Source organism: Egretta garzetta, unplaced genomic scaffold (genome assembly GCF_000687185.1).
Source record: "Egretta garzetta isolate BGI_Z169 unplaced genomic scaffold, ASM68718v1 scaffold177, whole genome shotgun sequence".
NCBI classification, from domain to species: Eukaryota; Metazoa; Chordata; class Aves; order Pelecaniformes; family Ardeidae; genus Egretta; species Egretta garzetta.
In genome coordinates, this window is record NW_009260338.1 from 185,755 (window position 1) to 212,867 (window position 27,113).

Below are 27,113 nucleotides of genomic sequence, written 5' to 3' on the forward strand. Positions count from 1 at the left end.
ACTTAAAAAAAAATAAGTTGTATCCCAAGAAGTTAAGACCTGGAAGTAACAATTGCTGTGTGTGATTGTTTGGCTGATTTTGGAGTAGTTAATCCTTTAATGATTTTCTGGGCTGAAAATATTTATACTCCATTTACAGAGTGGGAACAGGTCTAAACTTGGAGACTAACGAGTTGTAGTGGCCCTAAGTATGTATTGCCCCCTTGTGACTGAGTCTGGCATTACTCGTTTTGGTTTTGTTTCTTTTTGCCTGTTATCCACAGCTTGTCTTCATTTCTTAGGGGTAACAGAAAATTCAAACTCATCCCTCAGGGTCATTCCAAAGCTATCCTTTACCCTTCTGCAAAGGAGAGGGGAAAGGGTTAAAGAGCCTAGTTGTTCCACCTGGTCGTTAGCTCTATCTAGGCAGCTGCTTCCAGAGCTCTTAATTGCCTTGTAGTCTAAGCAAGTCTTAGATCATAAATGGAGAATTTGGTTAGCCCTTCCAGCTCTTTCATCAGTGCTGTAGGGGGGTCCTTATACCCCCTCAAGTCCCGAATGAGAGAGAGAGAATATATTTGGTATATTAATTTCTCCTCCCCACTTTGAGTATGCATCTTTCCACTTAACTCATTTGAACTAATGTTCTTAGCCATGAGATTTGTCTTCTGAAATTTCTGATAACTTCAGTGGAAGTAATGAACACTGGCATAATTTGAAAATCTTTAATCTGTCTCAGTGTTACTGCTGATGGGCATTAAGAATCTGAAGGGGACAACCAAAGCCGGTATTTTCTAAAATTATTTTGTTTTGACTCCCCAGAGTGAACGATTGCAGTCTGACCTGATTGTGTGTATAGTCATTGGTGTACTCTATTTTGCAATTCACGTCAGTACAGTATTTACAGTTTTACAGGTAAGGTCTTCCATCATGTCTACCATTTGTCTTCAATATGCAAATACTATAATGTGATATAACACTTATTCTGGTAGAGCACCAGGTGTCCCAACTAGTTTTAGATAGTCTTTAAATATATAGTGTGACAAGTACATGACTGAAGATCTTCAAGTTCCAGTTTTATGTGCTCAGAAACTCTTCTTCCCCTGCCCCTTCATAGCTGCTTCTTACGTTCTGGATTTTTATTTTATTCTCTGACACTAAATGCCCTCTTTTTCTTCATTTGTCTCAGTTAAATAGTATCAGGATCATTCTGGAGTAAGGAAAAATGAAACTCAAAAAAAAAAAATGTTTAAAAGGTTTGACTCTTAAAGATTGAGGGTCTGAACCTTGACTCAGCAATTGCATGCTAGTGTGTCTGATTGTAGACTATAGTATAGGAGGGTACTCCTATACTGGAGTGATTATTTAGAAGACTCAAAGAGCCTTTGAGTTTCAAGTTTTTTACTTGTCAGCCTAGCTAATATTACTGCTTTGGATACTTTTAATGGGTGTATATCGCTGCCAGTTGATGATTGATGATGTGGGGCTAGATCCTGTGCTTGAATTTGTTTAAGTAAAAGCATTTGCCTAAAGAGTTGCAATTACTGAATTTCATATTTTAATATTCCTGTAATTGAACCATTGGTTAGCATATGAACAGCCTTATGTCAGGCAAGTGAAAGTTTCTTGCTTGTATTTTAGAAGGCTTTTACCCTCCTGCTGCTGCCTACAGTTAAAGTAAAAAACTAATTTTGAAAAGCATATGCATTTAGGTAGCTTCAGGTTTTCAGGTGAAGTGTCCTACTTAAGCAGGCATACTAGTTTTTTCTAAGGAAAATATCTCCTCTGTTGTATGGCTGGACTTCAGCACTCCTCTTGAATGTTGCTTTCTTCCATTATTGAGAAACTTGGTTGTATGCTCTTCACCAGTTGTATAGTACAACAGGCTTAGGCTTCACAGAATTTCCAAAACAAGACCTTATAACAAGGTAATGCAATCCAAATTTTGCTATGACATATCTAGAAATTTAGAGAGAATTTCAATGTATAGAAAGTGTTACTATGAAATCCAGTCTTCATACCATGTTAATATAGTAGTGTTTTGTGACTTCTGTGGAAGAGTTTGGTCTCGGTCTAAGGCTGCTTATTTGCTTTCTTCTCGAGAGAATATAAGATTACTGATTCATTTTCCCTTATGCTTATACCTCCTTTTATCTGGCAGATGAAAATGTAAATTGGGTTGAGCCTTTAGAAGATAATAGCTTTATAATTTATAAAATGAAATGCAGATGGGTCAGAAGCAATGGACTATGAAGGAAGACTGGTGTACTGGTTTTACTTTAAAATACTTTACAACTTAGTGAAATTTTATTAGAAATAGGTGGTTTATTTTCTCATAGGCATTTCTTGTTTCATCTTAAAGTTGAGAGTACAACTTCTCATGAAGAAATACATTCCCTACTTACTATTACAGGAGCACCTGCCTAGATGCTGGGAAAGGTATTAGTTGTGATTGTTTATAAAACTCAAACCTTAATTTCTTCAATTCTTCTTTTTAGCCAATTTTAAGTTATGTTCTCTATGCATTGGTGGGTACGGTAGGCTTTGTGACCCATTATGTTCTGCCTCAACTCCGAAAGCAGCTTCCTTGGCATTGCTTTTCTCACCCGCTGCTGAAAACCAAGGAATACTATCAGTTTGAAGTCCGAAGTAAGTATCATTCATCACACTTCTTTGAACTTGCTATAGTTGCTGACCAACTTGTGTTACCCATCGATACATTTAATCTCTTTTCTTTATTATTCTCACCACTGGAGTATTTAATGACATCTAATCTAGAAATGGCTTGGTTTCTCAGTTCCTCGTGCTTTGATTCCATGACGTTTTATGTATCCCTTAAATGATGATGATAAAATATTACACGTGCTAGCATTAGCTCAGAACATTTCCATTAAAACATGGTCTTCAAAATCTTAAGTTGCAAAGTTTGGCTAATGACTGCCTTAATTTTTCATAAAGGTAGAGTGTGTTTCACTAGGTTTTTCTTCAAGATAGTAAGTTTTCAAATGTTTTAGAGGATTCGGTATGGTGAATGTTGTCTGAGGCTTCATCTTTGCATGGATTTGTTTCTTAATGTTATTGTTGACATGTTTAACAACAGAAAGTAGTGCAAGTGGCCTACTAATGGAAAAACATACTAAGGGACCAGTTTTGCTAGTTGATCTGCATAGACATGCACTTACATGTCATGTTAAAAGTCTATGTTTCCATGAAATCTTCCTCTGGAGGCTGCAGAAAAAACGAAATTAGTTATACTGATGGTCAGTTTTCCCATATGGATAAATGCAGTGGTAGATTGTGGGGTCTCCACTGTGGAACGTTTTTATTGTTAACAGCAGACTTAAGAAATTTCTATCAAAAATGGCTTGGAAACAACTGAAACAATTTTGTATTTTCTCTTCAGTTAGTTTTCAAAGTAAGACTGTAATGAAAAGAAAGTGAGCGTTCTGCTGCTTTCAGGAGCAGAGAGTTACTGGAATTAATTCACTAACTTGCTACTTTTGTAGCAGCTGTGCAGTGTGGTTTTTTTACTGATGGCTAAATTGTGGGCTTTTTTCAGTGACTGGCTGTAAAGATGGATAAATACGAATAGTAATTGTAATATGATGCCAAACTCTATTTGGAGGAAGAATTGAAAAGTGCAATTGTATGCCTTAGATTTTTAACCTACAAAACTAGAGAAGCTGCAGTTGGTGCCTTTTTGCTGATACTTGACTTCAGTATTTCCATATGTAGTAGTGTTTTCATGAAAGATGAAAGTCATATCCAGTAAAGTTACGTAACTTAGAGAATTCACGCCGTGTCAATGACTAGTTGTCCTTTTGGCTTCTGTTGTACACAGGAAACTTCAGTTTTTGCTGGGGCTCATCTAGGCATGTGCAGTCATTCATAGTGATGAAGAGGGGTGGGCCGTCTTCTAGCCTCTTCCAAGTATATCTTTAACCCTTTGTGTATGCAGCAATGTTTAACATAACTTTTGACATAGGCTCTTCCAGCCTATATTTGTACTGCATTGTAAAATAAATTTTCTTATTATCTTCATTTGCATTAATTTGAAACATAGCAATCCTGTTACTTATTTTGCAATTATTGTAGAAGTTTAAAAAAAGTTAAGTCTCAGACATTTGTATTGACAGGTTACACGTGCTCTTCTATACTGTAGAGTCGTAAACCAGAAATCTTTCGGTTCAAATACGGTTGGAAAACATCCTTTTTGTATGAGATAAAACATGTAATGTCAAACAGCTTTATTGGTATCAGTGTTGAAATTACTGAAGAGGTGGCAAACCAGTTTGTTTCCTGCCATGTGCAGTATGCAAGTAGCTTGCAAATTGTAATGCATTTTATATAGATGTGTAACAGTGCAAAAACTCTACTGGTTCTACCGACAGTAGCTTAGAAGGAGCTTCTCTTTCTCTATTTGGTTAGATAAAAACTATGAAAGTCCAGTATGAGAATACAGTTAGTGTTTGGCTTGTCAAATTACTTGGATGAAGAAACTTTATTCTGTTAGCTGAGTTTGATTTGACAGTGCAATCTGATTCCTTCTTTTTATATATCTTGATAGATGCTGCACATGTTATGTGGTTTGAGAAACTTCACATTTGGCTCCTTTTTGTAGAGAAGAATGTTATCTATCCACTGATAGTCCTCAATGAGCTTAGTAGCAGTGCTAAGAATATTGCTAGTCCAAAGAAACTGGATACTGAGTAAGTAGAAAAGCCTTATCAAGTAATCTGGGTGCGTCTACTGTGGTGGGAAATTAAATAGTGATTTCTGGCCTTAATGGGAAGACAGTTAATGCTATTGCCTTAAAACTAAGGCAAGGAATAAATAAAGATGGTCTTTATTTGAAAGCTCTTAACAGAACCAAGTGACCTTGCTGACTTAAACTGAATGGAGTATTACAATGTTAAACTGGGAACCCACACGAAGATAAATCATTTAATTCATAGCATGTACTATAAAGACTGCAGGTTTCAGAATTATCTAGTAGTGTGATACCAAAATTTCCTTGTTGATCTTCAGAGTCTGTAATATGATTACCTGGACTGCAAGCTCAAGATAGTGAGAATACATCCTGGTATTTTGTCAGGTGTATACTTAAGACCTGTGTACTGTTCCCGAATTGGTGTGCCAGCTTGCAGCCCCTCTATAGCTTTCTGCTGTCATCAAGAAATTCCCCAGGCCTTCCAGCCCCTAAGTATAATCTGTATCCAGATGGAATTGCACACTGTCTCTTATATTGAGCCTTAGTTATAATCCCTTGAGCAGTGTATCTGACTGTCTCAGCAAATGAGAGTTCAAGAATAGGCCCTGCATTTTTTGCCTCCAAGAACAGTGACCAGGTGACTTTTTTGGATTTGAAGTTCTACTGATTTAGAACAGAAGTGTTGTAGAGAAAATAAATCTTGAAACAAAATGGAATGGGGGGGTGTTGGATTTTTTGGGGGTGTGTGTTTGGTTTTGGTTTTGTTTTTTTAAATTTAATAATCCCTGGTTCTAGTAAGTTCTTGCTTTGGGTTCATTACTATTGTCACTACAAGACCTTTGAGAAGAATATTGCCATTACATTACCTTAATGTTATTTTTATAACCGTTGATCTGTCAGTTACTGTGTCTCTGAAAAAGAATATCACTAAGTTTATCATTAAGTTGCGATTCCCCCAATATAAGATAGAGCAGTTTAGTCATGCAGGAAATAATGATAATCCAGTGTTCATTAACATCTTCTTGCTGATTAATCTAGAACACTTCTCCATCTCGATATTCATAACCTAAATTAAAGGATATTTAACCTCTGGGGTTTTTGTTGGGGGTTTTTGTTGGTTCTTTTTTAGTGAGACTCTTACAAACAATGTTGATTGGCTGGAGATTGCTGATAGGAAGACTTGGATAGTAACCTTTAAAAAAAATGTAAAGGTGTTTTTAAAGAAAAAAAAAAAAAAACAAAACCAAAAACCCAACAAACCAAACTACCCCTTCCCCCAAAATACCCTCCAAAAGCAAACCCAAATCTAAACCCTGAGTTTGAAGAGATTGGCATTGCATGACGGCAACAATTTAGGTGATCTTTAAACCCCTTTTGGACAGCAGATATGTAACTGTTTTGTGTGAATTTCTTATACAGGTTGGGTGCTTTAATGATCACGATAGCTGGCTTGAAGTTACTGCGTTCATCATTCAGTAGCCCAACGTGCCAGTATGTCACTGTTATTTTCACAGTGCTCTTCTTTACTTTTGATTACAAAAGTTTTACTGAGACCATGCTGCTAGATCTCTTCTTCATGTCCATACTCTTCAGCAAGGTAACTTGAACTCTCAATTTCTAGGTGTTTCAGGTCATCCAAAAGGGAAAACAGATAGTCCTAACCAATAGGTAATCTTCCAGATCGTGAGTCCTATCAGTATTGTAATCAATATGCTATAAGACAGCTAAGACTTCTCCTTCTGAAAGCACTTATGTTTGCTTGAGAAAGCATATGTAACTTTCCAAACATCTCCTGAGTTTCTGTTAGTAGAACAATGAAGTGCATATTATGCTGCTTGCTTCATTATTACATACTTTTTGTAAGTCTCAGGGCTTCTGGTAGACCAGTAAGTACTCTAGGGTGGCCAATAAGTTCCTTAGCATATTTGTGTACTGCAAAGCTTGTTGAGTCTCAGCCACATCACTAAATTTTTCTTCTCTCTTTTTTTCTTTTTTTTTTTTTTTTTTTTCTTCCCTCCCCACCCTGTAGCTTTGGGAACTCTTTTATAAATTGAGATTTGTATATACCTACATTGCTCCCTGGCAGATCACATGGGGATCTGCCTTCCATGCTTTTGCCCAGCCATTTGCTGTGCCACGTATCCTTTGAAAATACAGACTTTTTCCTGAAGCTGTGTGTTTATAACTTCTGAATGTTGTGTTATAACGGATTGTGTATTATGGGCTAAATCTACTGAATGAACAGATTTATCTAGTGAGTATTTATGAAAAACTGTGCGCACTTTCTGCCTTGCTACAATGCTACAAATTATACAGTAGCAGCATAAAAATTCTGAAGAGATCTTGTTTTGCTCTTAAATGGTGTCGCTGTCGATTTCAGATACTATCACAGAAGCTTGAAAAAAAGTAGTTGTTGCTTGGCTTTCCTTAATTCTGTTATCCTACAGATTCTGCAATGTTGTTTGTCCAAGCAGCTGTGTCAGCTTTCTTCTCTACTCCACTGAATCCTTTTCTGGGAAGTGCAATATTCATCACTTCGTATGCCAGGCCTGTCAAATTCTGGGAAAGAGACTACAAGTAGGTGAAATAAGACCTTTAAAGTTTGTGTCCTTTGTTTTTAATAATGTAACTATGGCTAAATGTGTTGGTTCGGTGTTTTTCTTGTTTTTTTCCCCCCTCCAAGTGCTGCTATTTTTTCCCCGAGAGAAAACTAGTTTATACCACAGAGTTTTTGGTGAACTTGTTTCTGAAATACTGTATCAGCTGTTTCTTATACTAGCAACATTTGCTTTAGCTTCTTAAGTAATTTCTGCTTAGAGGTTTGCCATCCTGGTAATTTTTTTAAAACATAAAAATTGTAAGTGAACTTATGTATATAAATGTTTTGGGGGGCAGTTCATAACTGTATCTGACCTGTGTTCATTATTGCTCATTTCACAGCTAAAAGTGGCTAACTTCAATATAACATTCTTTAAAGTAAACCTTTTTTGATCAAGGTGGGATCAGTAGTAAAAGATTCTTCATGTCAGATTGCACCTCCCTGCGTTTTATTTCTGAAGTCCGCTATTACTGATGAAGTATCAGAGCGGTGAAACGTTAGGTAAACAGCATAGGGCAAGATGACTGGATAGGTATTTATGGAGAATTAATTTTTCATTTCACTGCTTTATTGGCTTTTTTCCCCTTCTAACACTAGAACAGTTTAAATACAGTGTTTCAAATCTTACGTTAAATAAAGAGCTAAGGTTGTAACTTCAGCCAATGAAATAATAACTTTCTGAAAATTGCCTTTTCTGTAAAGTCTACTGTAATGTTAGCTGTATTAACTTAATTGTTTTCAAGTTTATTTGTCACATCTAAAGTTTTTTTATATCTGAGAAAATATACACTTATATCTAAAGCTAAATAGTATTCTGTGGCTACCTACTGTGGACAAACTTCGTTAGGTATTGGATCATAAGGCTATTATAGGCAGAAAATACTTCTACATATGAGAAGAGCAGAAAATTTGCATAAAAATTATTTTTAAATAATTTTTTGAAACTATTTCAATTGAAATGTTTTTTAACAATTTTTATTCTGCTAGTACTTTCTTCCCTTAGATTTTCTTACAATAATAAATTTTGTTAAGTATGCTTTGTTATTATTTTCAGCACAAAGCGTGTGGATCATTCAAATACAAGACTGGCTTCGCAGCTTGATCGAAATCCAGGTAGCTTTCTTAGTCTGATTTTTTGATGGGGGTTGGGGTTTTTTCTTATTTTTTGAGGGTTTGGTTTTGATTTTTTTTTTTGGATGGTGGTGTTTTTTCCAACTGTAAATGGCTTTTATAGGATTCATGATTGGTTTGCCCTCTGATCTTCTCTAGCCTTGCCCAACCTTTCTGTTGTTCTGTCTACAGTTACTTTCTTTGTCATCATCTCTCTCTTTATTCTTTACTCTGCTGTAAGTTTCTGGTTTCCCCACACCTTTATGTGCATCTGCTTTACTTCTTTATTTCTAATCATAGTAAGTATTAAGCAGTTTTGCTTTGTATTCTTCTTAATTAAGAAAAGCCAAACATTGTTTGAGGGTGTCTCAATGTCATGGTGATGAGACCAGTACAACAGTCATTACTGAGATACTTCTGTGCTCATTTGCTTTTGCACTTTATGATGTGGAATAGGTTGATGGGAGATGCATGAGTGGAACTGAAGCAAGAATTTGGAAAATGGAGGCGTGACTAAGAAGGGAAAAAAATTGGTCAAAAATGCTAAATGACACTTTGCATTAATTTGGAGTAGTTGTCCCTTAAAAATGGGGTGCAGGGTGTGGAGAACAACCTTGAAACAACGTTGCTGTTAAAGTGTAGTATTCAATATGAAGTGATAATTGACAATCAAGCTTGATGTTTTTCTGCAGATTCAGATAATAACCCGAATCCAATCTTCCTGCAGGTTCAGATGATAACAACCTGAATTCAATCTTCTATGAACATTTAACCCGTTCCCTTCAGCACAGCCTATGTGGAGACTTGTTGTTGGGTCGGTGGGGAAACTATAGTACTGGGGACTGCTTCATCCTAGCCTCTGACTACCTCAATGCACTAGTACACCTTATAGAGATAGGAAATGGCTTGGTCACCTTCCAACTGAGGGGGCTTGAATTCAGAGGTGAGTGTGTTTACACTTCCTTAACTGTCTGTACTAAAAAGTGGACTTCTGCTTTGGAAATGTAATTATTTTCAGTTCCATCCTATAAATAAATTGCTTTGAAAATGAGCTGCAGGGCCTCTTTGTGCCCCTGTCACTTGTGAGGAAAACTAGCTTGCTCTAGCAGAGTTGATGCAAAGTCTCTCTTTCCATTTTAGTGCAACATGGCTACCATAATTGATTCTGAGAGACACCTAACTAAAATGTGATCTTAGATTGATAAATTAAGCTATCCAAATTTTTCATGTTCACTGGCAGATAGTTCACTTGATGTTACAGAAACATAATTGGGGATTGGTTGGACTTTAAACGCAAAGCAACATTAAAGCAATCGTATAAAGTGTTCAGCTCTTTCTTCTTTTGTCTATTTTCTCCTAAGGAACTTACTGCCAGCAACGAGAAGTAGAGGCCATCACTGAAGGTGTAGAGGAAGATGAAGGCTTTTGTTGCTGTGAACCAGGCCACCTTCCTCACATGCTTTCCTTTAATGCTGCCTTTGGGCAGCGTTGGCTGGCTTGGGAAGTGCTTGTAACAAAGTATGTTCTGGAGGGTTATAGCATCACTGACAACAGTGCAGCTTCCATGCTTCAAGTCTTTGATCTCCGGAAAATTCTCACCACTTACTATGTGAAGGTATGATTCAGATAATTCCAACCCTTGCGGGGAGGTATGCTGGGAGCTGCTTAATGTCTAGAAAGTTTAATGTCTTTCATATGAGGATCTTAGAATGGGATACAAATTACAGATGTCTGAACACCTTCATCAAAGGAGGACAGAGTTTGCTGTACTGATGGTTACTTGATACTCTGGTGCATGAGCTCAGGACAATGACCCTATAGTCTAGAACAGAGAGAGGACGCTTTCTAGCTGAAGCTGGAGTAGAAACTTTAAAGCTGTTACCCAAATGTAATAGCTGTGTTGTAAATGAAAAGTTAAATGAATAGCGTGTTCCTCTTGGAGAAAGCCAAGCTGCTTTGGTGTTCAAAAGCTGTCCAAATCTGTCTTTAGTTTTGTTTTGGACTTTAAAAAACAAACAAACAAAACCCCCAACAAACCAACCAACCAAAAAAAACTAAAAACCACACACAAAAAAAACAAAACCGCAAAACCAAACCCGACAGTTGTAAAAGGACTGTAGGCCTCCAATCCCTTCAGATAATCAGTTTACTAATCGAGATCTTTCACAAACCGTCCTCTTTGAGAGCTGAAAAATTTCAAGTTGAAATATTTTAAAGATACTTCTACACAAGCAAGTTATTGGGTTTTGGTTCCCCTCCCAAACACAAGGGTGTTAAACTGTCTTATCTTTTATTTAGCATTTGAATTCTTTAGAATCTAAGCCTCCATGTTAACTAGATAAAAATTCCTAGGTATTTGTTTACAAACAAATAAAATTACAGTGAGAGTCATGTCCTGTCCTTTTTTCCTTTCTTTATTCCTTCAGTGCGTGCTTCAGAAAGCTTGACAGTCTTAGAAAAATATGCCTGCATGCAAGCTTGTACTGTTTTTTCTGTGCAAGTTTGTTTCATCTGTGAGCTAAATGAATGCTATTGTATATCAGGTTTGTTCATTACCAGGAAAATAATGCAAATGAGTTGGAACAATGGAGATTGACTCTTTTTTCCATTGCAATACTGACTCGTATTTTTAACTACTACTGTTACAGGGAATCATCTATTATGTCACAACATCTCCCAAGCTAGAGGAATGGTTAGCTAATGAGACAATGCAGGAAGGACTGCGGTTGTGCACAGACCGCAATTATGTTGATGTAGACCCAACATTTAACCCCAATATTGATGAGGATTATGACCACCGTCTAGCAGGGATCTCAAGAGAGAGTTTCTGTATGATATATTTGAACTGGATAGAATATTGCTGCTCTCGAAGAGAAAAGGTAAGTGTGAACATGTGAGGAAAGCCATTTGCTATTCTAGGATGGTCTCCTTTTTTTTTCCCCCTGTTGGTTTGACTTGCAGACTGGTTTAATACTGATTTTTAAAATAAAGATTTATAATTGAAATATTAATTTATAGCTTACTCATTTTGATCTTCTGCTCTTGAGATGTGAGTTTAAATAAATTCTCTAAGTAGTCTGTGACTTAACCTGTTCATTAATGAATTTTCATTCACCAACTCAAATGAATCAGTTGAATCTTAGTCAGGTGTTTATCTACATACAAAAGGGTATGTTTATAGAATTAATGTTTTGTGCTTAGATGTCAGTGTTTACAAATCAACCCTAACGTAAACAAAAAACCCCAACACAAAACCCAAAAAACCCCAAATGCCTGTTGTCAGCTTATAAGACTAGCTGCTTCTGTCTTTGTGGTCATACTATACTGTTCCTCTGGACCACTGGAATTGTTGGCTTGTGAAAACGATCATCCCATACTCAAATCTTTCCCCCTCTCCAAATCCTTCCACCTTTTAAATAGAAACATTAGTATGTTTGTAGAGAAATGCCTTGACTTCTTACTGTTTACAAAAAACCTGTTTGTGGTCTAGTCAAAGTAGTGTTGTCTTTGAGAATAAGTGGAAATTGGTGGATGTTAAAGGAACAGTAATATAGTTGGAATTTATGTGTTTAATGAAGGATCCAAGACTTAAGAGTTCAGCTTTACTTTGGAGGTAAAAGATTAATTAGAAGCCCATTTTAATACGTGTAAGATTTAAAGCGTTCTGCAGTCAAATAACAAACAACAGCCGAAGCAAATTGTTTCCTTCCAAGTCATGATCTTGTGAAATATTTTGTGTAGGTATTGAAAATCAGGTTTAATCACTTAAATGAATGATACTATTATCTAGGGCATTATATACCCTTTACAGCTACTACTGGCTTTGGGCTGAAGATGAGTTTCTCCCAAATAAAGCTGTAGTCCAGGGAAGTTTTCAGTAAACTCAGAATTATATACTCCTAACCAGTAAGTGAGAATCCACTTTGTTCACTAAAAGTATTTTGTCTTAACCTCATAATTTTGCTAATCAACAGTTTTCATACAAGATACACAGTATCCATGAGGAATGTTGCGTGCATCTGTTCAGCTTACAATTTGCCTTATTTCAAATATAGTATATGTGTGTCAGCCTTTACAAGTACTCCACATACTTGGAAAACTTTTAAAATTTTTTTTAAAAAGAATTCCTATTCAAAGTCTGAGCAAGAGTAACCGGTGTGGTAGGTATGTAGGCACGCTTGAATTTGTGTGCCTTTGTACGTGTTTGGGTCTCTCTCCTCCTTCTGGCAGAACACTTCCGTGTGACAGTTTTACTCCATTCCCCTGACTATTCCTTTTTTCTTTTGTTACTACAAGCCACTGGATTCAAGTAAAGACTCACCCCTGGTGACATTGTGTTATGGACTGTGTGTTCTAGGGCGGAGAGCATTGGGAACAGCTTCACATCATATGTCTAGGTAATAAAATATTGTTGCTCTAAGCTTCCCTTCCTCAAATCCCTCCGGGCTCCTAGATTAGGTATTAGATGAGTATCTCTTCGTACAAGGAACAGATATTTAATGTCATCTTTCCTTAAACTGGACAGATATGCTATGTAATCTGTCTTCGTTATAACAGCCAGTAAAACGTAACCTAAGAACAGCAAAAGAGGGAGAACTTGAATTTGAGCTTTTTGTTTTATCAGACTAATGCAAGGTGAGAGTTCTGATGTGGGTAAGCACCAGTGATAACTGATGGAAAAAACCCAGAACTGGTTGAGTTCTAAAAGTGAGCTCTGTTTTCTGCTCAAAGTTTGTGCCTTGTACAGAAATAAAGGGAAGATTAGGACAACTGCTTAAAATGAAGAACACACATGTCTTGATGTAAGCTAGGTCAGACTCTTGTGATAAGTTTCCCAGTTTATCTGGCTCTGTGGCAAGCAGATGTGTTTGGTATGGAACTCCTTCAGGCCAACTCTGCCATCACATGGCAACCTCTTTCTTACAGGCTGACAGCCTCAACTTTAGAAAGCCAGTGTAAAATATAGTTGTATGTTTCAGAAAATCACAAGGTGATGGTTTAAAAAGAAAATAAAAAGAGGCATAATCTGATGTGGAAGCTATTGGTGAGCTGGCTGCTGACTGTAAAACCTGTTTTACTTCACTTTCACAGAAATTATTGAGTAATTCTTCTAAGTACCAGCCAATTGCCCCCTGAAGGGCTTGCAGATATGCAGTTGCAGGAGTCATCAGAGCATATTTGATTTTTCACTCTAAGTTAGCTTAGTAAAAGGAAATGATGCCTTTAAGCGTGAGCAAGTTGTCCAAGTTTTTTGTTCCCATACTGAAGCATGCACAACTGAAGCTACATACCCTCCTTAACTGGTGCGTTGTGGTGTTATATTCCCTGAAAAATTTTCTCTTTAAAAATCTTTGTCAGGAATACCTCACATTGTTCCTGTTTACTTTAGTTGTGTAAATAGTCCATTGCATGTATGGTTTATTCATTACCTGTTCAGTACACAGACATTTAGTGTCCAAGCTTTGCTACACAGCCTTACTCATATGTTCTCTTCTCCCTGTCTTACCCTGTAAGTTATCTTTACAGAGCAGAATTGTGTGCCTTTCTGTACAGCTTAGTGTTTTCTGCTCTTGTCAGTGATGATAATTGTGGATATGTTTATATTTCTGTTTAATATTTGGGCTCTCTTCTTAATTTTTTTTTTCCCCCAACAGTAATCTGGAATCCTTCTTGTATGGCCTCCATGCCCTATTTAAGGGTGACTTCCGTATATCTTCAATTAGAGATGAATGGATCTTTGCTGATATGGAATTGTTGAGGAAAGTAGTGGTTCCTGGAATACGGATGTCACTTAAGCTGCATCAGGTGAAAGATTACACAGGAAGATGTGTCCAGTTCTCTTTAATTCTGTGCATTTGTTCTTTCAAAAATAAGTGGCTAGGAGAGAGGAAAAAAAGAGGAAGATAATAAAAGGGCACGTGATAGAGATGGTCAACTGAAAATGAGGGACTATCATGTCTCGTCCTTTATTTTTATTATAGCTCATCTAGAAGGTGATTATAGAGGAAAAGGGAATGCAGTTTTGCACTCAGAGCTTGAAAATTACATCAAATGTAGATCAGAGAACACATCAAGCTGTGTTTCATATCCATCTAGATAATTCCCTTATGAACAGCCTCTCTGATCAATTTTCCCTCTCTCTTCCCCTCCCCGCATATATGTAATTGGCTTAAAAGGTTATAATGCCATTCAAAGTTGCACAGCCATCTCCAGCCATCCAATGGCAGTTGTTTTTTTTACTCTTATTTTTTCTTTGAAATGTTGTAGTAACAGACACTTTGGCATTACTCATTGATCCTGTCAGGAAGGTTTCAGGTGATAATGAGAATGTTGCTTTTCAATAAGCTGAAATTGGTGTCCGTCTTTATAGTGAAGTGAGGGTGAAGATGAGCAATCTCAAATTCTGTCCAGTGCGTCTATTAACTAAGCTCAGCAAGTGCGAGAAAGAATGTACCGAGTGATAAGCACTCAGGGGGTGGTGGTGGGGAAGCATTGGTACTGTAGAAGAACAGATTGCTTGAAAATCATAGTAAGTAGGCAAATCTTAGTTGCACTTTTTTAATAATAAATAAAGCTGCATTATTCTGCCTTCATTGCAGAGTCTAGAAGCCCCCAAAGCTTGCAATGATTGAATCAACTCCTTCATGTAACACAAACTCCCTGAATTTATCAGAATGTGTATAAGTGTTAAGAGTACACGTAGCGAAGTAGAATAATTACAAAATCATTGTTGAAACCAGCAGAAGTACCACTTCAACAATTCTGAAGTACTCTCAGTATATTTGGGTTACTGTGCAGAATGGGCTTGAATTAAATCACAGAATGAAAAGTGAGAAAAATACAAGTATCTGTAACAATAGAAGTTGTTTCTTCTGAACATTATTGTATTAATCTATAACAGGTGATTTTATTCACTTGCAGAACAATAGCATATTGAGGCTTCAATCACTGCTGGTAATTTAGTGTGTTTTACCGTTGGACTCTTGTGACTAATCAAAGACGCTAAAACTAAAATGCTTCTGCAGGCAATATGAATAAATAAATATAAATCTAGTGTAAAATTCAGCTAGACACTTAACTTGAATCAGCAACAGACAGATCCTTCCAATCGTTTTGGTTTTAAGTTAAAAAAGGGAGCAAACACAAGCAGACAGAACTAATCTGTTGGAAAAGAGGTTATCTTTAACAATGTACTTTAGTAGGTTTCTGATATTTTTGACGTCTAACTTTGTGCAATGCACTGAGCCCTTCAAGAATTTGAGGTGTAAAATGTTTGATTTTTTTTATATGTAGTTAACCTGAAGTGTTAATCATATCTTACGGAACATGTGTTCTTGGAAACAGGATCACTTCACTTCTCCAGATGAATATGATGATCCTTCTGTCCTTTATGAAGCCATAACCACCCATGAAGAAAATCTAGTTATAGCACATGAAGGGGACCCTGCTTGGCGGAGTGCAGTTCTTTCCAATTCTCCCTCCCTCCTTGCTCTGCGTCATGTGATGGATGATGGCACCAATGAATATAAAATCATTATGCTGAATAAGCGCTATCTTAGTTTCAGGGTCATTAAGGTAAGCTTTGTGCACGTTCCATGATGTGACGGTATGTTGCAGCATACTTTAATAACTATACCAAGCTGTTACTTCAACTCAAATCATTACTTTTTTGTTACTGATCTGTCAGTGCTAGGGCTCCTTCTCGTGTAGTGGAAGTATTTAATCAGGAAATCATTTGCTGACTTAAAATACCTTATTTCTCGCTTTATTCTCACTGTTGCAGACTGTGTCCATAAGTTCAGCCTTTTAAAGAAGTGAATAAGAACACTTGCAGTTCTGCAGTGCAATATTGTATACACTTGTGAAGGCCTAGGTATAGCAAAGCAGTCTTCTCACACTCATTGTTTCACTTTCTGACACAGCCTTTCTACTTGGCTTCTGTCTGTCATGTTCTGCAGGTGAATAAGGAGTGTGTGCGTGGCCTGTGGGCAGGACAACAACAGGAGCTTGTCTTTCTGCGTAACCGTAATCCAGAAAGAGGAAGTATCCAAAATGCAAAACAAGCTCTGAGGAACATGATCAACTCCTCTTGTGACCAGCCAATTGGATACCCAATCTACGTCTCACCTTTGACTACTTCCTATTCAGATAGTCATGAACAGCTTAAGGAGATTCTCGGGGGAGCTATCAGCTTAGGAAACATCAGAAACTTCATAGTGTCTACATGGCACAGGTGAGCTGAGGAAATGAGTTCTCATTAGTATGCATTCATGCTCTCACATTTCATTAACTAGTCTCATACACGCACAACACAGCATAACTTGTTGCACAAAAATAAATAAGCCTTGGCTTTTATTTCAGGCACATCTGTACCATATGGCAGCCGCTTTGGTACAGGATTAATCTTCAAGGCATTTAAGTAATACGCCACAAACTATGTAAATTACAGCTCAGAAAAAACAGGACAGAAAGTCTAGGTGCAAGAACTTCAATTCTGATTTCAGGTCTGATGATGAGAGACAATGCAGCTTCTGTATTACTTTTTTTCAGTACCATCACTTTTGCAGTGCATAATATCCTTACAGAATCAGGACTATTTGGTAGGGCTCCTGTCTGGCAAACATTTAGCATGCAAATGCCGCTATTAACATTGTTAGGGGTATGCTCATACATAGTAACTCAAGCTTTAGCTGTTGTTCAGAATTTCATGAGTGTTTATGAATACACTGTATGTCAGAGCCAGAACAAGTAACTGGAGAGATAATATAATCCTCCCTCCACGTGACCCCTTGGTAACCCATTGCAAACTCTTGCTGTGCTGTGATTATAGGCCATGAGAACTTTTACTGCACTTCTGGCCTGTTATGACTGTAGCTCCTAAAGTAATGGTGGCAGCTGTGTGTGGCATTTGAAATGTGTGTTCCAGTTCCTATCAATTCCAGGAGCTGATGCCATAGTTGGAACAGTCCTGTAGCTGTTCTGATGGTCATATTTACACTTAGACACCTACAGCACATCAAAACAGAAGGTGCTGCTTCACCCCAGAATATGCCACACTTGCTACAGTCTGTGGTGTTTGTCTTCCATCTCACCAACTGCTTGTCCGGCGTGTGGATAGAATAACAGGTGAAGGTATGACACAGAATGGTATTTGGATCCAAGCTGTGTGCGCAGGGGCAAATAAAATGGGAAAGGAGTGCTCAGTGTATCTGAGTGCGACAGAAAGAAAAGAATACTAAAAGTAGGAATCGAAGGGAGGAGGAATGTGCTGTGGTTTTTGTGTCCATCTGAAGTTTGTTAATGCAAACAAAGGGGTGAAAAGCTTGTACGTACACTGGAAAACGTTGGCTAGCCTAGTGTCTGAATGTTCAGAATTCACACGAGAATTTGTGATTCAAATAATTGCAATATGTGCTTCAAACAACTGTGAGTACATTACTGACGGTAACAAGAAACCAAATACATTAAAAAACAAGCCCCAAACTAACAAACATTCTTTTCCTGCTCATCTGAATAGACCAAGATTTTGCAGTATAAGAATACACATGTGACTAGTGTGTTAAGGAGCATAATTTTAGTAAACTGTTACAAAACAACCAGGTTGTTCTGTCAGCATTTTATATTTAGAATTTTATTGCTTTATTGTACTTCAGAGGTGGTGTGATTTTTCAAAAGCTATTTTATCTGAGCATTTGACTTATCATAAATAACTGCTACTTGAATAGCTGTCATGAAGAAAATTGCAATCTCTTACAAAGCAGTATTTATACTTGCAAAGCATGTTCTGAGAAAATAAAGTCACATTTTACCTGATTTTTAGGGAACATTGTGGTTTGTGCAGAGTAAAGCCTTTTGCTTGTCATCATAATGCATTTCTTAGAATCCTGTTGATTAAGAGGCCTGACAATGTGTCAATTGCATTATGTTTTCAGACTAAGGAAAGGTTGTGGAGCTGGCTGCAATAGCGGTGGAAATATTGAAGATTCGGATGCTGGAGGTGGAGCTTCTTGCACAAGTAACAATGCAACTATCAATGAGTCGCAGAGCAGCGTGTCGCAAGGAGGAGGGAATGCAACTACAGGGCAGGGACCTGGAGCAGTACAGCACCCTCCTGTTGCAGCTCATCCCACAACTCTTCCTGCAGCTCATCCACCAACTCATCCCTCCACTCTGGGTAAAATGAAAATAAACAAAGCAACAATTTTATACTAGTACAGTCCTGTTGCCAGAAGTGGCCTTTCAGCTTTTTGGATCAGGCCTGAGTTAAAAGAAAAAGCAAACAAATGTGACTGGATTATGTAGTGTTAACAGCTGCTGGATTAATCTCAAACTACAGTGCTGTCTTATGCAATGTGAGGTTCTCAATCAGAGATTTGAGCAATAGGGGTATAGTTCTGCTGGCAAAATAGATGAAATAACTTTTTATAACACACCTCTACAAATTGGATCTCTTCTGTCATGTTGTCTGCGAATGCTAAACTTGTAATTTTTTGTTAATGTCTTTGCATTTCTTATTTATGGAATGGATTCTCTATTTCCATACTATTTTAGCTGAATCCTATCCAAGAGTCCATAGTGATCTGTAGTTAGGGAGGTCATAAACAGTAAAGCTGAGAAAAAGCTTTCCAAACACTGCCTTTACTCATAAAGAGTATAAAAGTGCATGTAGTTGAATTAACTTTTTGGTTTTACACAACTTAAGTAGGTCGATCAGCTGTGGAGAGGTATCTACAAGTATTTACTACAGGAAAAGCAGTGACGCTAATGGTCATAAACTGCGGTTTCTGTTTTTCACTTAAGTGCATTACATTTTTCAGAACTTGCTTTAAAAACAGCTTTTGCTCAAATTTTCTGACTCAATCTTTGAACATCCAGTCAAGCATATTAAGAAAGAATATTTAGTATTTTGAAATATGGACATCTCTACCTGCCTTAACACCTTAAGTATGGGAAACTTAAGTGTTAAGAAACAAATTGGTGATGCGAGAAGACCAAGGCTGAAGTATTTTTCAAGCTACTTGTCTTGCAGGGATTGTGAGTTGAACAGAATATGAAATTCCAAGATAAGATGAATGGAATGTATTCAAATGCTCTGCTATATGAAATGCAACAGAGATCATCTGCAGTACAGCTGTTTGAGAAGTTGTTGATTAGACCCATCAGTTTTATATCTAAGCGCTAAAACATTTGTGTGTCGGAAATCTAATGTGTGTGGGAGGCTATATCAAACTCTCCTGATTCTGTATCTTTTACTTTTAGGCACCAGTCACAGCTCTCACTCTGTGCAGTCAAGCCTTGTCAGACATTCCCCTGCCCGTGCCTCAGTAGCTAGCCATTCATCTTATTGCTACGGCAGTCGTCATTCATCTCTTCGCACATCCACAACAGGCTTTGTGCCTTGTCGGCGCTCTTCCACCAGTCAGATATCCCTTCGTAACCTCCCATCATCCATCCAGTCCCGCCTATCTATGGTGAACCAAATGGAACCTACTGGCCAGACTGGGGTCAGCGCGCAGCATGGACTGCCCTCTTCTAGCAGCTCCAGCCAAAGCATCCCAGCCTGTAAACAGCATGCCCTTGTGGGCTTTCTAGGGACAGAAGGAGGGAGTAATGCAGCTGAAACTCAGTCAGGTGGTAATGCAAGCCCTGCAAATCAAATTCAAGCCAAAAAGGATGACGTTATTTACAGAATCCAGGTGAATAGTCCGGAAGAACAAGTTAACCTATGCTTCCACATGCTTTTGTTAGTGTTACCTTGTACGTTGTTGAAATCGCTGCTTTTAAATACATACACAGTCTGGAATGTCTCAGTATACAACTGTTGTGCAGTTACATTTGGAGAACTAATGTGAGGAAAAGGTTTTCTCGACAGTCAGCCTTCCTGCATGCTTAGACATCCCTGTTTACATTACTTGTGTGTTTTGCTGTAGTGCAGCTTTGAGAATGTCACCTGAACTCAGTTCCACTTCATACTTAGTTTACCTTTACTCATTACGACATGTAAAGCTAAACAGCTTAATTGGCAGGGCAGAAAGCAACTAGCTTTTTTCTTTTAAACCAAGTAGATTTTCCACAAAAGTAACTGTAAAAAGACTCGCTTTCATATGTATTTATTCATTTTCATATGTTTTTATTCTTTGGTTATTGCCACAAGTCTGGGTTTACTGAGCAGCAAACAGTACACCATTGACTGAGTTAATCATGACAGCCTTACTCGTTTTGTGAAAATCCAGAAATTTGTGTTGTTGCTCTTCTAGCTTTTATTAGCCCCACATACATGTATTTGGCAGTATATTGGTGGAAAATACTAAGAATTATTAGGATTATAACAAATGTGATTTCATAGCTGATGTCACCTTGTTTTGAAGTAATTGTTAGTAAACTGCAATCATAGTGGGCAAAGTTAACAAATTAATTTTGCAAGTCTGTGCTTAGTAGCTTTTGTTTGCAGGCAAGGGCCCTTCTATGAAACTGCTTAATTCCTCTGTGTGAGGAGGATACAAGCAAAGTTGACATGCACCCTTGGATAGTGGACATTATGTGGTTCTCTCTGTCCTTAAATAGGAAGAAGTTTTCAGGAGTTTTCTCCTGCTGCCCCTGTGGAAAGGCCAGTTTACTTCAAAACACAGGGTGGGTCTCAACTAACCATGCTAGTAGATAAATAGTTCTGAGCCTAACAGTAAAATCTCCAAGACCCTGTTTCTGAAGATACTCTGTAAGAAATGATGAGCCAGTTTTAACAGCTCATCATCGCTTAACTCTTCCCTGCAACTGGACCATGTGCTGCCAATGCTTATGTTGTGCCAGCTCCTCAGACCCTGCCATGAGCCAGTGTAAAAAAAAGAAGGGAGGGTCAAGGGAATGAGAACTGCTGTTTCAGACAGCAGTGAACTGGTCTATTGTCAGCTGTGTCTGAAACCACAGCCTGATTTCCAAATTCTGTGCTGCTCAAGCTTTTTCCGAGCCTTGAGCTTGAGTTTCCAACATAGAAATCGATTTCTGTACAATTTCAATGGGTTAAAATCAGTTCTCTGGAAGTATGCAAAAGGTTACAGTTTATGTGTTTCTTTTACATTTTGGCTGAACTAACAGTCAAAACTCAATTCCTACTTATAGTTAATGGATCCCAGTCAAGTACTGGAAGGGATCAACGTGTCAAAAAGGAAAGAGCTGCAGTGGCCAGATGAGGTGATACGGCTAAAAGCTGGAAGAAACAGCTGGAAAGACTGGAGTCCTCAGGAAGGCATGGAAGGCCATGTAAGTTTTGCTTAGAAGTTGGCAAGCTAATTTTTAAAAAAGGCAGTGTCTTGATTCTATGGCAGTCTGCCTAGATGTCAGGGCCAAAGATTCATGCAGCAGTAAGTTAGATCAGTAGCTGTCCTCCAGGTCACTGTTGCGGGAAGAGCAGGTCTTAGAATCCTAATGTGAAGCAGAGGGATATTTTTGCAACTGTATCCAAAAGATGCAGGATGATGATTCAAATTTTGTCAGCTACCTCTCCTTCCTTGCCTTCTTCCAGCTCTTGTCATGAACAGGCATTGCGCTCATTCATCTGACCTTCATTTTCCTTTCTTAAACTGTCAATCCTTGAGCAAACATGGAAGGTCAATTTACCAACAAGTCCTTAATTGAATGGTTAACAGTATTTGTTTTTAAATTATTCTGACGAAAATAGAGCCAAGTAAGATTGGTTTTAGATGCCTCTTATGTAATAGGTACATGATAGATGTTTACTTTCCTTTAAGAAGGAAATATGCTGTAACTAAAACTTGCCAAAGCCTGTGGCTTGAAATGCCATCTCCCTTTTCCCTAGAGGTGTTATAGCTGTATTTTGTAAAAATTCACTGCATTAGTTAGAAAACTTATCTTCCAATTTAGGCTCTCTTTGGCAGGGAAAAAAAACCCCAGCTCTGTCTTTGAGGTTTTTTTGATTTTTACAGAGGCATGTGTCTTTAGACCTTTGTGTCTGTAAAGATGCTCCAGTGAGTATTCTTTCAGTGATAAACAGTAAAAGGGAAGAGTCACTGATACTGTGTCTGCATTGGTTCATCAATACAACTGTACTTTCATTTGGAATACGTCAGTTCTGATGGTTTATAAGAATTTGCTGTGATTGACTGCTTACCTTAATTGGAGGTGTTATTTATAAATTGGGTTCAGGGACTGGATTTTGCTGTCTGAAAGTCCACATCACTGTGGATGTATGTGCAAACTTCAGGTAAGAAATGGCAATCTGCTGATAGCACAGTGTATATCAAATCTACCTTTATGTATGTGTGTGCAGGAAGGGCCTTGGAAATCAATTCTGTCTGTGAATAATTGTATCATAGTTGATGGTCCACCTTTAAGATAGTAGGGCTTAAAACCTAGGAGTAGAATGCCATTGTAAACATTCATAGTTAACGTTGGGTTTTAGATGTTACACTTCTAGAATTTCCTTGTTAGCTATTGCAGATCAAGAACGTCATAAAGACAGTGAGCGTAAAGGGTTATATTGAAACACATCCTGTTGCCTGGTATCATTGGACAATTCTTTTCAGGAGTTCACGAGTGCGTTTTGCAAATTGCAGTATGCTGACATGTACAGTGATTGATGTTACAGAAAGATTAAAACAAGAGGATTTGAAGGTCAGAGTAAGCTACTGTTCTGAATGCTTCTCATCTATTTTTGGTGCAGCGTATTGGCAGGTTTTTTTAGAAGAGCATCTTTTAACTTAAGAAGAAAGGGGGAAAGCACCAGATTATCCTATGTGTGATTAGGAGGAAAGGATTTAAGCTGATGACATGGTTTCCACTGCCTGCTTCAGCTGCCTATGGTTAAACATACTAGTATCAATAAAGCCATCAGCTTTACTTTAGTAGTCTTCCCTTTCTGATCCTGCAGCTGCAGTCCTTTCTGCAAACAGGCAGAAATGAGTGTTACCTGCTGAGATGCTGCTCATCAAACAGTTTACAAGCCGAAGCCTTATGTCAGTGCTCTTGGTATGAAGTTCAGCACTCAGTTGTTTAAAACTTTACTACGTAGAAAAAAGCATTTTTCCTCACTTTGCTTTTTATTTTGCTGAGTGTACAGTACAGTGTGTATATACTACACAAAGACATTATAGGGCTTCTTCAAGGAAATTAAATTTAGCAATTCTCTTCGTATTGTAGCTGTTTTTTCCAGGACTTTGAGATTAAGGTGTACTCTGCATTATCTTTCTATGATACCTGACACTGGCATGTGGAAGAACCCTTTTCCCCAACAAGAGATTCTTAGCACCTTTTGACTACCTAGTGACATCATTTTGCATGCTATCAGTCATTCATGGGCATGAGATAAATGCCAATCATGATAGAAGAGATGGTAAAACTGGGGGGAGGAGGGGTGGGGATGGTTGCAGTGAGTTACAATCTATGTACAACTTCTGCCTATACAGTTTTTAAGGAGCCATGATATTGATGCCTTTGGAGTCAGCCTGTAGCTATCTCAAAGGCACCAGCTTTAAGTTGGACAGCAAGGATGTAGTACTTGGACTTTATTAGGGAATGTTTTATGTGTCTGGGGATAGAATATTCCTGGCCTCACTCTATACAGCAGCATAAAAAGTTTATTTGGACAGACTTTGAAGTCAGACTTGAACAGACAGCTTAAATACCATGCTGTTGCATCAAACAAAGGTGATGATGAAATAAAGATGCCATGCTTTCCTGGCTGAAATGCTTTCCCTGTGGATGCAGTGTGGATCTCATGCAGTGGACAAAGCTGCATCTCTTTCACCCAGTGTTAGAGAAATGGGCAGCTGTCAGTTGGGTATAGTGAGGATTAAGGGGGGTGTCTCCTGGACTTGATCTTGTAAGATGTAGCTTACTTGTGGGTTTCTGTCCTTTTTTTCCCCACCTCTGTCTTTAGAACTCTTTGAAACTGTACTGTCCTGGATTTTGTAAAAACTAATTTTATTTGCTTTTTGCCTTACCTTGTCTTTAAGGTTGTTTTCCCACAACTGGCAAATTTGAGATTATTCTGTTTCTATGGAGCTGGCAATACTTAAAACCATGTTACTGGTGGAGCATCCTTGTAGTTCCTTTGGGGGACCCAGGGGTTAAGGGTGTATTTTTATGGAGGCAGCTGAGCAGAGACATAAAAGGTCATATAAGGGCCTGTATGGAAAAGGGACCTTCTGATGGTCAATATCAGGTAGAATCCTTGGAAACAGTAGATCAAAGTACCTGAATTCTGTAGATCCAAGGGAGTATGGGGCAGTAGTTCATGGCACTGTTTCTGAAACCCTTCCTCTTTGTAATATTTTTTTTAATTTTAAATTATCTTTGAATAATTTAAAAGATCAACTTGAATTCACAGTGAGTAGGCAACAAAATCAGGGCAAGGGATTTGACTTGGGGGAGACAGTAGTTTACACCTAACTCCTGATAAACTACAGTTCTGTGCTATTATGTGCTGCACAACATTAAGGTATTTTAAGAGTATTACAGCTAGAGCATCAAAATATCCCAAATCTGTATGTGTACACTTTTTTCAGCTGTTACTAACTATGCACGCACTGTTTGGTTCTGATTTGGGTCAAGTTGTTGTTCCTAAACCTGCTGAAATTAAAATCAAAGACTGGCTGTACTCAGGTAAGCTGCAGCAAGACTTCAATGAGTAGCTTATCTGTGGGTATGCTGTCAGTCAAAAATGAGCAACTGAGTCAGTATAGCACTTACATAATTGCTCCTTTTTCCTTGTAAGGGTCTTGAATTATCAGCCACAACTTTGATATGGAAGCTCTCCCTATGGAACTTATGTTTTATTATTACTTTTTTTTCTACCCCCCTAGGTGATTCACCGCTGGGTGCCTTGCAGCAGAGATCCAAGTAGTCGGTCCCATATAGATAAAACCATCCTGCTGGTTCAAATTGAAGATAAATACGTTGCTGTTGTTGAAACTGGAGTCCTTGAACTTGGGGCTGAAGTGTAAATCAATTTGAGACTGAAACTTCCCCTTCTCCAACGGTTCAGAAGAGAGAAGGGTCCAGAAGAAGCAGCTCCCCAGGACATGAAACTTCGGTCCAGTTGTAGGAAAGGACTTGAAACACAGATTTGTCTAAGTCACTTTCCCCAAATAAATACTCAAGTGTAAGAAATTTTTTTTAAGTTGTTAGCTGCTGAAGAAACATTTGCATGAAGGATAGATTTGTTGAGACATATCTTTTTGTTTATAAATTTTGTTTATGCATTGCGTAATGCTTTAAATCAACAAACTTTTCAGTTCTAAGATCAGAGCACCTCATATTTTTCTAATTGTTTTGCCAAAAATTGCCATGTCTTGTCACAGAGTGTGTGGAATTCATCCACCTTATTTTAAAGAAATTGACTACAAACCTTCAGTTTGGTGAAACAGTGTAAGGGTTTCAGGTGTGGCAAGAAGAGACTGAACAGATGTATAGATTCTTATTCCTTATGAGCTAAACATTAATGAGAACTGCACTAATTTTTTTACAGCAATGCACTAAAAACAACCCTGAGATTGCTGAGAACATTTATTTATATATATAAATATAAGTATATAAAATACCATTATTTAAATTGCCTTTGGGATTAATCCCCTCCCTCTCCATATACATGTTGATGGTAAGGGCTGTGCCATGGGTTTGGTTCTATGTTCTGTATTTCGTACAAGTGCATTTGCTGCATCCTCTTCACAATAAATGGTAAAATAACTAATATCTAGAAAAGCACCTGAGTATCCCTGTACTACATCAGACTCTATTGTGGTGGCAGTGGTACCTCAAATCTGTACAACACATCTAGCTTTAAAGTGGACCCCAGTATATGACCTTTCATCTGTCCTCCCTTCGCTAGCCATGGCTACTTTGCTTCTTTACACCCAGAGCTGGCTGTTGTTTCACTGACTCTTCTCTGGCAGAGACAGTTGTTCCAGTTTTACAGGGGGAGGTGCAGGTCCATGATTACTTCATGGATGCTCGAAGGTTGGGCTTTTGTTTTTTTTTTTTATTCCATCCAATTTGAAAAGAAAAAACAGCAACAACAAAACCCTCAAAAACCAAAACAAAAGAAACCAACAAAAACTTGACTTCAACTTTTAAAAAGCTTTTATAGAAGGCACAGCCCTAAACTTGTATCACTTTTACCACCTTGCCTTTTCTTTCCCTCTAGTCTTCATTCTTTTCTATAACTTGAATTTTATTTTCTGTGATTATATATTCTATGTAAGTGTAATTTGAGTATTTATAACTGTGAAGTTGAATTATTCATGTGTTACATATCCTAGGTTTTATTGTATTTTTTTAAAAGTGTGTATTCAGGGAAACAAGTAACTCAGAACTATCATGGGAGTGTGAGAGGGAAACTGGTTTGTTCTTGACTTGCAGTTCCTATGACTCACTTCTCTTAATCCGTAAGAAGAAAATGTACCTGTTGTGATTGTTTCCTGTTTGACCTGTAACTATATAGGACTCTGTGGGGAAACTGCACACAGTCCTAGCTTTTGGGAGCAGCCATCTTCTTCCCAGTCACCTCTGCTTCCTTAATGTAACGTAACCAGAAGAGACTTCTGATATACCACAGAGGTTATAGTAATTATTTCTCTGACATCAGAGAAGCCTGATCCATTATGTACCTAATGTAAGAGTTGAAATTATATGGGTTGAGAAAAAAACAAAGGGAGAAACAGCTACCTAACAGATATTCGGTATTCCGACTCGAGTCACTGT

At 37.9% G+C, this 27,113-nt stretch overlaps 1 protein-coding gene across 11 annotated transcripts in view; it reads left to right on the top strand.

The window, feature by feature from the left end:
• Positions 1-26,804, top strand: part of PCNX1 (pecanex 1) — an 86,441-nt gene extending 59,637 nt beyond the window's left edge. For 8 of the 11 annotated variants that reach the window (XM_035898012.1, XM_009642609.2, XM_035898010.1 and 5 more), the window contains 19 exons: positions 802-894; positions 2,478-2,628; positions 4,547-4,688; positions 6,110-6,287; positions 6,720-6,828; positions 7,138-7,267; positions 8,344-8,402; positions 9,127-9,342; positions 9,761-10,014; positions 11,048-11,278; positions 12,696-12,796; positions 14,054-14,204; positions 15,744-15,974; positions 16,358-16,632; positions 18,332-18,573; positions 19,659-20,095; positions 20,964-21,029; positions 21,516-21,656; positions 25,217-26,804. In XM_035898012.1, the coding sequence (XP_035753905.1) occupies positions 802-894; positions 2,478-2,628; positions 4,547-4,688; positions 6,110-6,287; positions 6,720-6,828; positions 7,138-7,267; positions 8,344-8,402; positions 9,127-9,342; positions 9,761-10,014; positions 11,048-11,278; positions 12,696-12,796; positions 14,054-14,204; positions 15,744-15,974; positions 16,358-16,632; positions 18,332-18,573; positions 19,659-20,095; positions 20,964-21,029; positions 21,516-21,656; positions 25,217-25,357 (3,348 nt within the window). In that variant the 3' untranslated portion in view covers positions 25,358-26,804. The remainder of the gene's footprint in view (positions 1-801; positions 895-2,477; positions 2,629-4,546; positions 4,689-6,109; positions 6,288-6,719; positions 6,829-7,137; positions 7,268-8,343; positions 8,403-9,126; positions 9,343-9,760; positions 10,015-11,047; positions 11,279-12,695; positions 12,797-14,053; positions 14,205-15,743; positions 15,975-16,357; positions 16,633-18,331; positions 18,574-19,658; positions 20,096-20,963; positions 21,030-21,515; positions 21,657-25,216) is intronic. The other 3 variants (XM_035898013.1, XM_035898019.1, XM_009642610.2) reach the window with 2 other exon arrangements.
• Positions 26,805-27,113: the final 309 nt, after the last annotated feature.